Source organism: Ranitomeya imitator, chromosome 2 (assembly GCF_032444005.1).
Source record: "Ranitomeya imitator isolate aRanImi1 chromosome 2, aRanImi1.pri, whole genome shotgun sequence".
NCBI lineage: Eukaryota > Metazoa > Chordata > Amphibia > Anura > Dendrobatidae > Ranitomeya > Ranitomeya imitator.
In genome coordinates, this window is record NC_091283.1 from 283,026,055 (window position 1) to 283,040,827 (window position 14,773).

The 14,773-nt window shown below is 40.3% G+C and overlaps 2 protein-coding genes across 2 annotated transcripts in view; one reads left to right on the plus strand and one right to left on the minus strand.

Annotated features, from left to right (window-relative positions):
- The window catches only part of LOC138663178 (zinc finger protein 300-like), a 723,911-nt gene that overhangs the window by 102,198 nt on the left and 606,940 nt on the right, over positions 1-14,773 (plus strand). The gene's annotated exons all lie outside the window — the stretch shown is intronic.
- Positions 11,525-14,773, minus strand: part of LOC138663172 (oocyte zinc finger protein XlCOF6-like) — a 201,312-nt gene continuing 198,063 nt past the window's right edge. The window contains exon 7 of the mRNA XM_069749322.1: positions 11,525-13,691. Within this exon, the coding sequence (XP_069605423.1) occupies positions 12,229-13,691 (1,463 nt within the window). The 3' untranslated portion in view covers positions 11,525-12,228. The remainder of the gene's footprint in view (positions 13,692-14,773) is intronic.

A 14,773-nucleotide genomic window follows, 5' to 3' on the forward strand; every position in this document is an offset into this window, starting at 1 on the left:
TGTACAGAGGCAGTATAATGCTCTCATCATGTGTATCCAGACCTCTTTTAATGCACCCCATGATCCTGTTTGCCTTGGCAGCTGCTGCCTGGCACTGGCTGCTCCAGGTAAGTTTATCATTAACTAGGATCCCCAAGTCCTTCTCCCTGTCAGATTTACCCAGTGGTTTCCCGTTCAGTGTGTAATGGTGATATTGATTCCCTCTTCCCATGTGTATAACCTTACATTTATCATTGTTAAACCTCATCTGCCACCTTTCAGCCCAAGTTTCCAACTTATCCAGATCCATCTGTAGCAGAATACTATCTTCTCTTGTATTAACTGCTTTACATAGTTTTGTATCATCTGCAAATATCGATATTTTACTGTGTAAACCTTCTACCAGATCATTAATGAATATGTTGAAGAGAACAGGTCCCAATACTGACCCCTGCGGTACCCCACTGGTCACAGCGACCCAGTTAGAGACTATACCATTTATAACCACCCTCTGCTTTCTATCACTAAGCCAGTTACTAACCCATTTACACACATTTTCCCCCAGACCAAGCATTCTCATTTTGTGTACCAACCTCTTGTGCGGCACGGTATCAAACGCTTTGGAAAAATCGAGATATACCACGTCCAATGACTCACCGTGGTCCAGTCTATAGCTTACCTCTTCATAAAAACTGATTAGATTGGTTTGACAGGAACGATTTCTCATAAACCCATGCTGATATGGAGTTAAACAGTTATTCTCATTGAGATAATCCAGAATAACATCCCTCAGAAACCCTTCAAATATTTTACCAACAATAGAGGTTAGACTTACTGGCCTATAATTTCCAGGTTCACTTTTAGAGCCCTTTTTGAATATTGGCACCACATTTGCTATGCGCCAGTCCTGCGGAACAGACCCTGTCGCTATAGAGTCACTAAAAATAAGAAATAATGGTTTATCTATTACATTACTTAGTTCTCTTAGTACTCGTGGGTGTATGCCATCCGGACCCGGAGATTTATCTATTTTAATCTTATTTAGCCGGTTTCGCACCTCTTCTTGGGTTAGATTGGTGACTCTTAATATAGGGTTTTCATTGTTTCTTGGGATTTCACCTAGCATTTCATTTTCCACCGTGAATACCGTGGAGAAGAAGGTGTTTAATATGTTAGCTTTTTCCTCGTCATCTACAACCATTCTTTCCTCACTATTTTTTAAGGGGCCTACATTTTCAGTTTTTATTCTTTTACTATTGATATAGTTGAAGAACAGTTTGGGATTAGTTTTACTCTCCTTAGCAATGTGCTTCTCTGTTTCCTTTTTGGCAGCTTTAATTAGTTTTTTAGATAAAGTATTTTTCTCCCTATAGTTTTTTAGAGCTTCAATGGTGCCATCCTGCTTTAGTAGTGCAAATGCTTTCTTTTTACTGTTAATTGCCTGTCTTACTTCTTTGTTTAGCCACATTGGGTTTTTCCTATTTCTAGTCCTTTTATTCCCACAAGGTATAAACCGCTTACACTGCCTATTTAGGATGTTCTTAAACATTTCCCATTTATTATCTGTATTCTTATTTCTGAGGATATTGTCCCAGTCTACCAGATTAAGGGCATCTCTAAGCTGTTCAAACTTTGCCTTCCTAAAGTTCAATGTTTTTGTGACTCCATGACAAGTCCCCCTAGTGAAAGACAGGTGAAACTGTACAATATTGTGGTCGCTATTTCCTAGATGCCCGACCACCTGCAGATTTGTTATTCTGTCAGGTCTATTAGATAGTATTAGGTCTAAAAGTGCTGCTCCTCTGGTTGGATTCTGCACCAATTGTGAAAGATAATTTTTCTTGGTTATTAGCAGAAACCTGTTGCCTTTATGGGTTTCACAGGTTTCTGTTTCCCAGTTAATATCCGGGTAGTTAAAGTCCCCCATAACCAGGACCTCATTATGGGTTGCAGCTTCATCTATCTGCTTTAGAAGTAGACTTTCCATGCTTTCTGTTATATTTGGGGGTTTGTAACAGACCCCAATGAGAATTTTGTTACCATTTTTCCCTCCATGAATTTCAACCCATATGGACTCGACATCCTCATTCCCTTCGCTAATATCCTCCCTTAAAGTGGACTTTAGACAAGACTTTACATAGAGACAAACCCCTCTCTACGGGCTTGTTCACTGTGCGCGCAGCTCGTGTTCTGGTTTCATATAATTGTTTTCTTGTGTCCACAAGACTGGGGAGGCCTCCACCCCTCTTTTTTTGAGCTGTGCGCACAGAAGCCGTTCTGTCCAGCGTGTCCACATGGACTTTCCTTTTCTGAATCCTGCTCATACAGGTATTGTACATATGACCAGGTTTTAAATACATCAGATAGAGATTACATACATTAGTTAGGACTGCTCTGATATGGGTATACCTTGACGTTTGGTAGAGCGGCTTAATATACATTTTTTGCAAAAAAAATTATCAACCAAATACCCTGTTTTTTTCCATCTTTTTACTAGCACTTGCTGTCCACTGTGATTTTTTTGCAACAGTGTGTTTTTGGTTTTACTGTGCTTTTTTGTGTTTTCAAGTCTCTTGGTGGTGTGAACATGTCTCTACGGGCTTGTTCACTGTGCGCGCAGCTCATGTGTTCTGGTTTCATATAATTGTTTTCTTGTGTCCACAAGACTGGGGAGGCCTCCACCCCTCTTTTTTTGAGCTGTGCGCACAGGAGCCGTTCTGTCCAGCGTGTCCACATGGACATTCCTTTTCTGAATCCTGCTCATACAGGTATTGTACATATGACCAGGTTTTAAATACATCAGATAGAGATTACATACATTAGTTAGGACTGCTCTGATATGGGTATACCTTGACGTTTGGTAGAGCGGCTTAATATACATTTTTTGCAAAAAACATATCAACCAAATACCCTGTTTTTTCCATCTTTTTACTAGCACTTGCTGTCCACTGTGATTTTTTTGCAACAGTGTGTTTTTGGTTTTACTGTGCTTTTTTGTGTTTTCAAGTCTCTTGGTGGTGTGAACATGTCTCTACGGGCTTGTTCACTGTGCGCGCAGCTCATGTGTTCTGGTTTCATATAATTGTTTTCTTGTGTCCACAAGCCTGGGGAGGCCTCCACCCCTCTTTTTTTGAGCTGTGCGCACAGGAGCCATTCTGTCCAGCGTGTCCACATGGACATTCCTTTTCTGAATCCTGCTCATACAGGTATTGTACATATGACCAGGTTTTAAATACATCAGATAGGGATTACATACATTAGTTAGGACTGCTCTGATATGGGTATACCTTGACGTTTGGTAGAGCGGCTTAATATACATTTTTTGCAAAAAACGTATCAACCAAATACCCTGTTTTTTCCATCTTTTTACTAGCACTTGCTGGCCACTGTGATTTTTTTGCAACAGTGTGTTTTTGGTTTTACTGTGCTTTTTTGTGTTTTCAAGTCTCTTGGTGGTGTGAACATGTCTCTACGGGCTTGTTCACTGTGCGCGCAGCTCGTGTTCTGGTTTCATATAATTGTTTTCTTGTGTCCACAAGACTGGGGAGGCCTCCACCCCTCTTTTTTTGAGCTGTGCGCACAGGAGCCGATCTGTCCAGCGTGTCCACATGGACATTCCTTTTCTGAATCCTGCTCATACAGGTATTGTACATATGACCAGGTTTTAAATACATCAGATAGGGATTACATACATTAGTTAGGACTGCTCTGATATGGGTATACCTTGACGTTTGGTAGAGCGGCTTAATATACATTTTTTGCAAAAAACGTATCAACCAAATACCCTGTTTTTTCCATCTTTTTACTAGCACTTGCTGTCCACTGTGATTTTTTTGCAATAGTGTGTTTTTGGTTTTACTGTGCTTTTTTGTGTTTTCAAGTCTCTTGGTGGTGTGAACATGTCTCTACGGGCTTGTTCACTGTGCGCGCAGCTCATGTGTTCTGGTTTCATATAATTGTTTTCTTGTGTCCACAAGACTGGGGAGGCCTCCACCCCTCTTTTTTTGAGCTGTGCGCACAGGAGCCGTTCTGTCCAGCGTGTCCACATGGACATTCCTTTTCTGAATCCTGCTCATACAGGTATTGTACATATGACCAGGTTTTAAATACATCAGATAGGGATTACATACATTATTTAGGACTGCTCTGATATGGGTATACCTTGACGTTTGGTAGAGCGGCTTAATATACATTTTTTGCAAAAAACGTATCAACCAAATACCCTGTTTTTTCCATCTTTTTACTAGCACTTGCTGTCCACTGTGATTTTTTTTGCAACAGTGTGTTTTTGGTTTTACTGTGCTTTTTTGTGTTTTCAAGTCTCTTGGTGGTGTGAACATGTCTCTACGGGCTTGTTCACTGTGCGCGCAGCTCGTGTTCTGGTTTCATATAATTGTTTTCTTGTGTCCACAAGACTGGGGAGGCCTCCACCCCTCTTTTTTTGAGCTGTGCGCACAGGAGCCGATCTGTCCAGCGTGTCCACATGGACATTCCTTTTCTGAATCCTGCTCATACAGGTATTGTACATATGACCAGGTTTTAAATACATCAGATAGGGATTACATACATTAGTTAGGACTGCTCTGATATGGGTATACCTTGACGTTTGGTAGAGCGGCTTAATATACATTTTTTGCAAAAAACGTATCAACCAAATACCCTGTTTTTTCCATCTTTTTACTAGCACTTGCTGTCCACTGTGATTTTTTTGCAACAGTGTGTTTTTGGTTTTACTGTGCTTTTTTGTGTTTTCAAGTCTCTTGGTGGTGTGAACATGTCTCTACGGGCTTGTTCACTGTGCGCGCAGCTAATGTGTTCTGGTTTCATATAATTGTTTTCTTGTGTCCACAAGACTGGGGAGGCCTCCACCCCTCTTTTTTTGAGCTGTGCGCACAGGAGCCGTTCTGTCCAGCGTGTCCACATGGACATTTCATTTCTGAATCCTGCTCATACAGGTATTGTACATATGACCAGGTTTTAAATACATCAGATAGGGATTACATACATTAGTTAGGACTGCTCTGATATGGGTATACCTTGACGTTTGGTAGAGCGGCTTAATATACATTTTTTGCAAAAAACATATCAACCAAATACCCTGTTTTTTCCATCTTTTTACTAGCACTTGCTGTCCACTGTGATTTTTTTGCAACAGTGTGTTTTTGGTTTTACTGTGCTTTTTTGTGTTTTCAAGTCTCTTGGTGGTGTGAACATGTCTCTACGGGCTTGTTCACTGTGCGCGCAGCTCGTGTTCTGGTTTCATATAATTGTTTTCTTGTGTCCACAAGAATGGGGAGGCCTCCACCCCTCTTTTTTTGAGCTGTGCGCACAGAAGCCGTTCTGTCCAGCGTGTCCACATGGACTTTCCTTTTCTGAATCCTGCTCATACAGGTATTGTACATATGACCAGGTTTTAAATACATCAGATAGGGATTACATACATTAGTTAGGACTGCTCTGATATGGGTATACCTTGACGTTTGGTAGAGCGGCTTAATATACATTTTTTGCAAAAAAAAGTATCAACCAAATACCCTGTTTTTTCCATCTTTTTACTAGCACTTGCTGTCCACTGTGATTTTTTTGCAACAGTGTGTTTTTGGTTTTACTGTGCTTTTTTGTGTTTTCAAGTCTCTTGGTGGTGTGAACATGTCTCTACGGGCTTGTTCACTGTGCGCGCAGCTCATGTGTTCTGGTTTCATATAATTGTTTTCTTGTGTCCACAAGACTGGGGAGGCCTCCACCCCTCTTTTTTTGAGCTGTGCGCACAGGAGCCGTTCTGTCCAGCGTGTCCACATGGACATTCCTTTTCTGAATCCTGCTCATACAGGTATTGTACATATGACCAGGTTTTAAATACATCAGATAGGGATTACATACATTAGCTAGGACTGCTCTGATATGGGTATACCTTGACGTTTGGTAGAGCGGCTTAATATACATTTTTTGCAAAAAACGTATCAACCAAATACCCTGTTTTTTCCATCTTTTTACTAGCACTTGCTGTCCACTGTGATTTTTTTGCAACAGTGTGTTTTTGGTTTTACTGTGCTTTTTTGTGTTTTCAAGTCTCTTGGTGGTGTGAACATGTCTCTACGGGCTTGTTCACTGTGCACGCAGCTCATGTGTTCTGGTTTCATATAATTGTTTTCTTGTGTCCACAAGACTGGGGAGGCCTCCACCCCTCTTTTTTTGAGCTGTGCGCACAGGAGCCGTTCTGTCCAGCGTGTCCACATGGACATTCCTTTTCTGAATCCTGCTCATACAGGTATTGTACATATGACCAGGTTTTAAATACATCAGATAGAGATTACATACATTAGTTAGGACTGCTCTGATATGGGTATACCTTGACGTTTGGTAGAGCGGCTTAATATACATTTTTTGCAAAAAACATATCAACCAAATACCCTGTTTTTTCCATCTTTTTACTAGCACTTGCTGTCCACTGTGATTTTTTTGCAACAGTGTGTTTTTGGTTTTACTGTGCTTTTTTGTGTTTTCAAGTCTCTTGGTGGTGTGAACATGTCTCTACGGGCTTTTTCACTGTGCGCGCAGCTCATGTGTTCTGGTTTCATATAATTGTTTTCTTGTGTCCACAAGACTGGGGAGGCCTCCACCCCTCTTTTTTTGAGCTGTGCGCACAGGAGCCGTTCTGTCCAGCGTGTCCACATGGACATTCCTTTTCTGAATCCTGCTCATACAGGTATTGTACATATGACCAGGTTTTAAATACATCAGATAGGGATTACATACATTAGTTAGGACTGCTCTGATATGGGTATACCTTGACGTTTGGTAGAGCGGCTTAATATACATTTTTTGCAAAAAACGTATCAACCAAATACCCTGTTTTTTCCATCTTTTTACTAGCACTTGCTGTCCACTGTGATTTTTTTGCAACAGTGTGTTTTTGGTTTTACTGTGCTTTTTTGTGTTTTCAAGTCTCTTGGTGGTGTGAACATGTCTCTACGGGCTTGTTCACTGTGCGCGCAGCTCATGTGTTCTGGTTTCATATAATTGTTTTCTTGTGTCCACAAGACTGGGGAGGCCTCCACCCCTCTTTTTTTGAGCTGTGCGCACAGGAGCCGATCTGTCCAGCGTGTCCACATGGACATTCCTTTTCTGAATCCTGCTCATACAGGTATTGTACATATGACCAGGTTTTAAATACATCAGATAGGGATTACATACATTAGTTAGGACTGCTCTGATATGGGTATACCTTGACGTTTGGTAGAGCGGCTTAATATACATTTTTTGCAAAAAACGTATCAACCAAATACCCTGTTTTTTCCATCTTTTTACTAGCACTTGCTGTCCACTGTGATTTTTTTGCAATAGTGTGTTTTTGGTTTTACTGTGCTTTTTTGTGTTTTCAAGTCTCTTGGTGGTGTGAACATGTCTCTACGGGCTTGTTCACTGTGTGCGCAGCTCATGTGTTCTGGTTTCATATAATTGTTTTCTTGTGTCCACAAGACTGGGGAGGCCTCCACCCCTCTTTTTTTGAGCTGTGCGCACAGGAGCCGTTCTGTCCAGCGTGTCCACATGGACATTCCTTTTCTGAATCTTGCTCATACAGGTATTGTACATATGACCAGGTTTTAAATACATCCGATAGGGATTACATACATTAGTTAGGACTGCTCTGATATGGGTATACCTTGACGTTTGGTAGAGCGGCTTAATATACATTTTTTGCAAAAAACGTATCAACCAAATACCCTGTTTTTTCCATCTTTTTACTAGCACTTGCTGTCCACTGTGATTTTTTTGCAATAGTGTGTTTTTGGTTTTACTGTGCTTTTTTGTGTTTTCAAGTCTCTTGGTGGTGTGAACATGTCTCTACGGGCTTGTTCACTGTGCGCGCAGCTCATGTGTTCTGGTTTCATATAATTGTTTTCTTGTGTCCACAAGACTGGGGAGGCCTCCACCCCTCTTTTTTTGAGCTGTGCGCACAGGAGCCGTTCTGTCCAGCGTGTCCACATGGACATTCCTTTTCTGAATCCTGCTCATACAGGTATTGTACATATGACCAGGTTTTAAATACATCAGATAGGGATTACATACATTAGTTAGGACTGCTCTGATATGGGTATATCTTGACGTTTGGTAGAGCGGCTTAATATACATTTTTTGCAAAAAACATATCAACCAAATACCCTGTTTTTTCCATCTTTTTACTAGCACTTGCTGTCCACTGTGATTTTTTTGCAACAGTGTGTTTTTGGTTTTACTGTGCTTTTTTGTGTTTTCAAGTCTCTTGGTGGCGTGAACATGTCTCTACGGGCTTGTTCACTGTGCGCGCAGCTCATGTGTTCTGGTTTCATATAATTGTTTTCTTGTGTCCACAAGACTGGGGAGGCCTCCACCCCTCTTTTTTTGAGCTGTGCGCACAGGAGCCGTTCTGTCCAGCGTGTCCACATGGACATTCCTTTTCTGAATCCTGCTCATACAGGTATTGTACATATGACCAGGTTTTAAATACATCAGATAGGGATTACATACATTAGTTAGGACTGCTCTGATAAGGGTATACCTTGACGTTTGGTAGAGCGGCTTAATATACATTTTTTGCAAAAAACGTATCAACCAAATACCCTGTTTTTTCCATCTTTTTACTAGCACTTGCTGTCCACTGTGATTTTTTTGCAACAGTGTGTTTTTGGTTTTACTGTGCTTTTTTGTGTTTTCAAGTCTCTTGGTGGTGTGAACATGTCTCTACGGGCTTGTTCACTGTGCGCGCAGCTCATGTGTTCTGGTTTCATATAATTGTTTTCTTGTGTCCACAAGACTGGGGAGGCCTCCACCCCTCTTTTTTTGAGCTGTGCGCACAGGAGCCGTTCTGTCCAGCGTGTCCACATGGACATTCCTTTTCTGAATCCTGCTCATACAGGTATTGTACATATGCCCAGGTTTTAAATACATCAGATAGGGATTACATACATTAGTTAGGACTGCTCTGATATGGGTATACCTTGACGTTTGGTAGAGCGGCTTAATATACATTTTTTGCAAAAAACGTATCAACCAAATACCCTGTTTTTTCCATCTTTTTACTAGCACTTAATGTCCACTGTGATTTTTTTGCAACAGTGTGTTTTTGGTTTTACTGTGCTTTTTTGTGTTTTCAAGTCTCTTGGTGGTGTGAACATGTCTCTACGGGCTTGTTCACTGTGCGCGCAGCTCATGTGTTCTGGTTTCATATAATTGTTTTCTTGTGTCCACAAGACTGGGGAGGCCTCCACCCCTCTTTTTTTGAGCTGTGCGCACAGGAGCCGTTCTGTCCAGCGTGTCCACATGGACATTCCTTTTCTGAATCCTGCTCATACAGGTATTGTACATATGACCAGGTTTTAAATACATCAGATAGGGATTACATACATTAGTTAGGACTGCTCTGATATGGGTATACCTTGACGTTTGGTAGAGCGGCTTAATATACATTTTTTGTAAAAAACGTATCAACCAAATACCCTGTTTTTTCCATCTTTTTACTAGCACTTGCTGTCCACTGTGATTTTTTTGCAACAGTGTGTTTTTGGTTTTACTGTGCTTTTTTGTGTTTTCAAGTCTCTTGGTGGTGTGAACATGTCTCTACGGGCTTGTTCACTGTGCGCGCAGCTCATGTGTTCTGGTTTCATATAATTGTTTTCTTGTGTCCACAAGACTGGGGAGGCCTCCACCCCTCTTTTTTTGAGCTGTGCGCACAGGAGCCGTTCTGTCCAGCGTGTCCACATGGACATTCCTTTTCTGAATCCTGCTCATACAGGTATTGTACATATGACCAGGTTTTAAATACATCAGATAGGGATTACATACATTAGTTAGGACTGCTCTGATATGGGTATACCTTGACGTTTGGTAGAGCGACTTAATATACATTTTTTGCAAAAAACGTATCAACCAAATACCCTGTTTTTTCCATCTTTTTACTAGCACTTGCTGTCAACTGTGATTTTTTTGCAACAGTGTGTTTTTGGTTTTACTGTGCTTTTTTGTGTTTTCAAGTCTCTTGGTGGTGTGAACATGTCTCTACGGGCTTGTTCACTGTGCGCGCAGCTCATGTGTTCTGGTTTCATATAATTGTTTTCTTGTGTCCACAAGACTGGGGAGGCCTCCACCCCTCTTTTTTTGAGCTGTGCGCACAGGAGCCGTTCTGTCCAGCGTGTCCACATGGACATTCCTTTTCTGAATCCTGCTCATACAGGTATTGTACATATGACCAGGTTTTAAATACATCAGATAGGGATTACATACATTAGTTAGGACTGCTCTGATATGGGTATACCTTGACGTTTGGTAGAGCAGCTTAATATACATTTTTTGCAAAAAACATATCAACCAAATACTCTGTTTTTTCCATCTTTTTACTAGCACTTGCTGTCCACTGTGATTTTTTTGCAACACTGTGTTTTTGGTTTTACTGTGCTTTTTTGTGTTTTCACCCCTGAAGGTTAGTCAGAAGGTGACTAATAGAAACATATACCCCACATCTCAGTATATAGGATGAGGTGCTGTATACACACTCGCTCTCCAATTCTCTCATTTCTATGGGTTTCATCATCCTCACCAAGGACGACTTATCAGGAAACTACTTAATATTGACCTATATTCAAGTGAGACTAGACGAAGAAAACCTTAAAATCATGTATCATGTTATGCGAAACAGTCAGACTCATATTGGTAGATCCCAGACTTCAAACTATATACTTCGTAAGTTTATAAGTCACTCCAGTGTCAGGAATAGATAGTATGTGAAAATACAGTATATACTGCTCAGGGAACACAACTTCCAGAGATAATTTCCATATTCATACTAAATAATTGCACAGATCTCCCACACATTATGGTTGCACATATCCCTAGTCTTTTTAACGATATTGCACTCATTCCTTGACAGACTGCAGCATGGCCATTAGTTAGAAGCTGCTAATGATCTTTGAAGCAGGTAAACTTTCCCTGAGTGGTATATATTGGGCCGTCTGAAAAATAAGTTTAGTCTAGGGCAATTTGTCTGCACTACTAATTGACAGCTGTTACAATACCAAACTAGGGCAGTCCCTATAGGAGGAAAAACACAATAATCATACTGTATTTTCATATACTTTCTATTCCTCACTGACAGCCACTGAAGTGGCTTATAAACTTACTAAGTATATAGTTTGAGATCTGACTATATGTGGGTAGCTTTCTTTTGTCTACTCACTCTTGAATATAGGTCAATATTAAATAAAGTCTCCTGATGAGTCGCCTTTGGTGAGGATGACGAAACCCATAAAATTAGATGCTTGGACAATTAGTATTTATACGTCACCTCACCCTATATACTGAAACGTGGGGTATATGTTTTTTCCATTAGTCACCTTCTGACTAACCTTCAGGGGGTGAATTTTGGGTATAGTTTTACATTTGGAATTAATAAATTTTGCTTTATCCTTTTGTCAGCAAACATGATGAATGACTCGACAACCTCTTTAAGAAGATCCAATTTTGGTTAAAACTATTTCAACATTCTGAACAAAAATGAGGCTTCTCCCCTATGTGACATCTCTGATATTTATTAACAGTTGATTTCCAAGTAAAATATTTCCCACATTAATAAAATGAAGAAGGCTTCTCCCCTGTGTGAGTTCTCTGGTGTATTACAAGATGAGCTTTCTGGTTAAAACATTTTCCACATTCAGAACAGGAAAAAGGCTTCTCCCCTGTGTGAGTTCTCTGGTGGCAATCAAGAACTGATTTCTGGTTAAAACATTTCCCACATTCTGAACAGGAAAAAGGCTTCTCCCCTGTGTGAGTTCTCTGGTGACTAACAAGATGTGATTTCCGGTTAAAACATTTCCCACATTCTGAACAGGAAAACGGCTTCTCCCCTGTGTGAGTTCTCTGGTGGCTAACTAACTGTGATTTATGTGCAAAACATTTCCCACATTCTGAACATAAAAAAGGTTTCTCCCCTGTGTGAGTTCTCTGATGGCGATCAAGATTTATTTTCCATTTAAAACTTTTCCCACATTCTGAACATGAAAAAGGCTTCTCCCCTGTGTGAGTTCTCTGATGGCTATCACAATTTATTTTCCATTTAAAACATTTCCCACATTCTGAACATGAAAACGGCTTCTCCTGTGTGTGAATTCTTTCGTGTATAACAAGACTGCATTTCTGGATAAAACATTTCCCACATTCTGAACAGGAAAAAGGTTTCTCCCCTGTGTGAGTTCTCTGATGGCGATCAAGACTTATTTTCTATTTAAAACATTTCCCACATTCTGAACATGAAAAAGGCTTCTCCTGTGTGTGAATTCTTTCGTGTATAACAAGACTGCATTTCTGGATAAAACATTTCCCACATTCTGAACATGAAAAAGGCTTTTTCCCTGTGTGTGTTCTCTGGTGGCTATCAAGAATCGATTTCCGGTTAAAACATTTCCCACATTCTGAACAGGAAAAAGGCTTTTCCCTTGTGTGAGTTCTCCGATGCCCATCCAGAACTGATTTCTGGTTAAAACATTTCCCACATTCTGAACAGGAAAAAGGCTTCTCCCCTGTGTGAGTTCTCTGATGGCGATCAAGACTTATTTTCCATTTAAAACATTTCCCACATTCTGAACATGAAAAAGGCTTCTCCTCTGTGTGAATTAATTCGTGTATAACAAGACTGCATTTCTGGATAAAACATTTCCCACATTCTGAACATGAAAAAGGCTTCTCCCCTGTGTGGGTTCTCCAGTGGCTATCAAGAATCGATTTCCGGTTAAAACATTTCCCACATTCTGAACAGGAAAAAGGCTTCTCCCTTGTGTGAGTTCTCCGATGCCTATCCAGAACCGATTTCTGGTTAAAACATTTCCCACATTCTGAACAGGAAAAAGGCTTCTCCCCTGTGTGAGTTCTCTGGTGGTTATCAAGAGTTAATTTGTGCTTAAAACATTTCCCACATTCTGAACAGGAAAAAGGCTTCTCCCTTGTGTGAATTCTTCGATGTCTATCAAAAACCGATTTCTGGTTAAAACATTTCCCACATTCTAAACAGGAAAAAGGTTTCTCCCCTGTGTGAGTTCTCTGGTGGCTATCAAGAGTTAATTTGTGCTTAAAACATTTCCCACATTCTGAACAGGAAAAAGGCTTCTCTCTTGTGTGAATTCTCCGATGCCTATCAAAAACCGATTTCTGTTTAAAACATTTCCCACATTCTGAACAGGAAAAAGGCTTCTCCCTTGTGTGAATTCTCCAATGCCTATCAAAAACCGATTTCTGGTTAAAACATTTCCCACATTCTGAACAGGAAAAAGGCTTCTCCCTTGTGTGAATTCTCCGATGCCTATCAAAAACCGATTTCTGGTTAAAACATTTCCCACATTCTGAACAGGAAAAAGGCTTCTCTCCTGTGTGAGTTTCTAGGTGGTTAACAAAATGTGAGTCCCGTGTAAAATGTTTCCCACATTCTGAACATGAAAATGACTTCTTTGCTTTAGGAGTAGTTTGTTTTTTAATGCCTCTTTTGTGACTTTGATTTTCCTTAGTAGTCGGTAATGAATCAGAAGATGGCACCTGTTCCATAGCATCAGATGACAGATCTTTGCTGTGAAGGGATGATGGTATATCCGTGGTAATAGCATTCACTTCAGTTGTATCTTGTAGGATCTCAAGATCATCAGATTTAAAAATTGAAGATATCAGCTGTCCCTCTAATCTCCTGGTACAGTCATCTGCTAAGATAAAAAAAACAATTATTTTTTTAATAAAATATCCTTGAGTTTTAAATTTGTAAACATGTCTACTTAGCTTGCCATTTTTATGGACAGTTTATGTAAAAAAATGTAATTAATTTACCAAGACAATGACAGTTCACAGTCTAATAGAAAACCTTATAGGATGAACCAGTAGTGCGTGTTGTTCAACTGTTTGTTCATTCTGCCTCCCAAATATTGAATAAAGAGAAACCAATCAATGTTAATTAGGAGAAAATAATACCAATTCTCATCTCACAAAAATGTCCTCACTCAGGTCCATCATCTGTCAATGGAAAAACAGAGGCTCCCACACTATTAGTGGCTCAAAAGCTGCTGAACAGCAACAATGTTTCTATAAACCAATCCAGCAAAATCCATTCTCAATTCTGAGTCCTGCAGGGTGCTCAAAGAACATTTAGGATACTTGTATTTAGCAATATTATAGTGAGAAGAACCTACTAAATTTATGGTGTGTCTCCTGGAGCACAATCTGGGCACTAAGTGTTGGGTAATAAAATGGAAAATGTGTAATTATCACTCACCGACATCCACTGTGTGTTAATTTCCGGAAAGTGTCTGTGGAGTCAAAATATTCACTCCTCATGTAGACTATAACCCTCAGTGAATTAATTTATAAAATGGAATCACTTTATTGGGATTTTGACTATTCTGGTTTTCTCTCAGTTATATTAGGGCTTCTGCATATGGGGTGTCCAATCTCATCTGGGATCTGTTCCTGCTGTCCAGCTGGAGTAATCTGCTCCCTACTTCAGCCAATTGGAAACTACCACACCCTACTAATCCTCAAAGCACATTGCCAGAATCTGCCAGATACAGCGTTGTTCTCCTCTGGTTCAATCCTCTGTGCTCAGCTCACATGTGGCTTGTGTATTTGTTTCATGTTGCAACCATGGCCCATTTACTGACTACTCTTGTGTCTTCTCATTCTGTATTCTGTCCTTCTGGTTCTGATCCAGCTGCCTGACTATTCTTCTTGCCATCAAACACCACAGAATAGCAGATAACGCCATGGTCCAAGCCTAGGGGTCCCAGTGTAA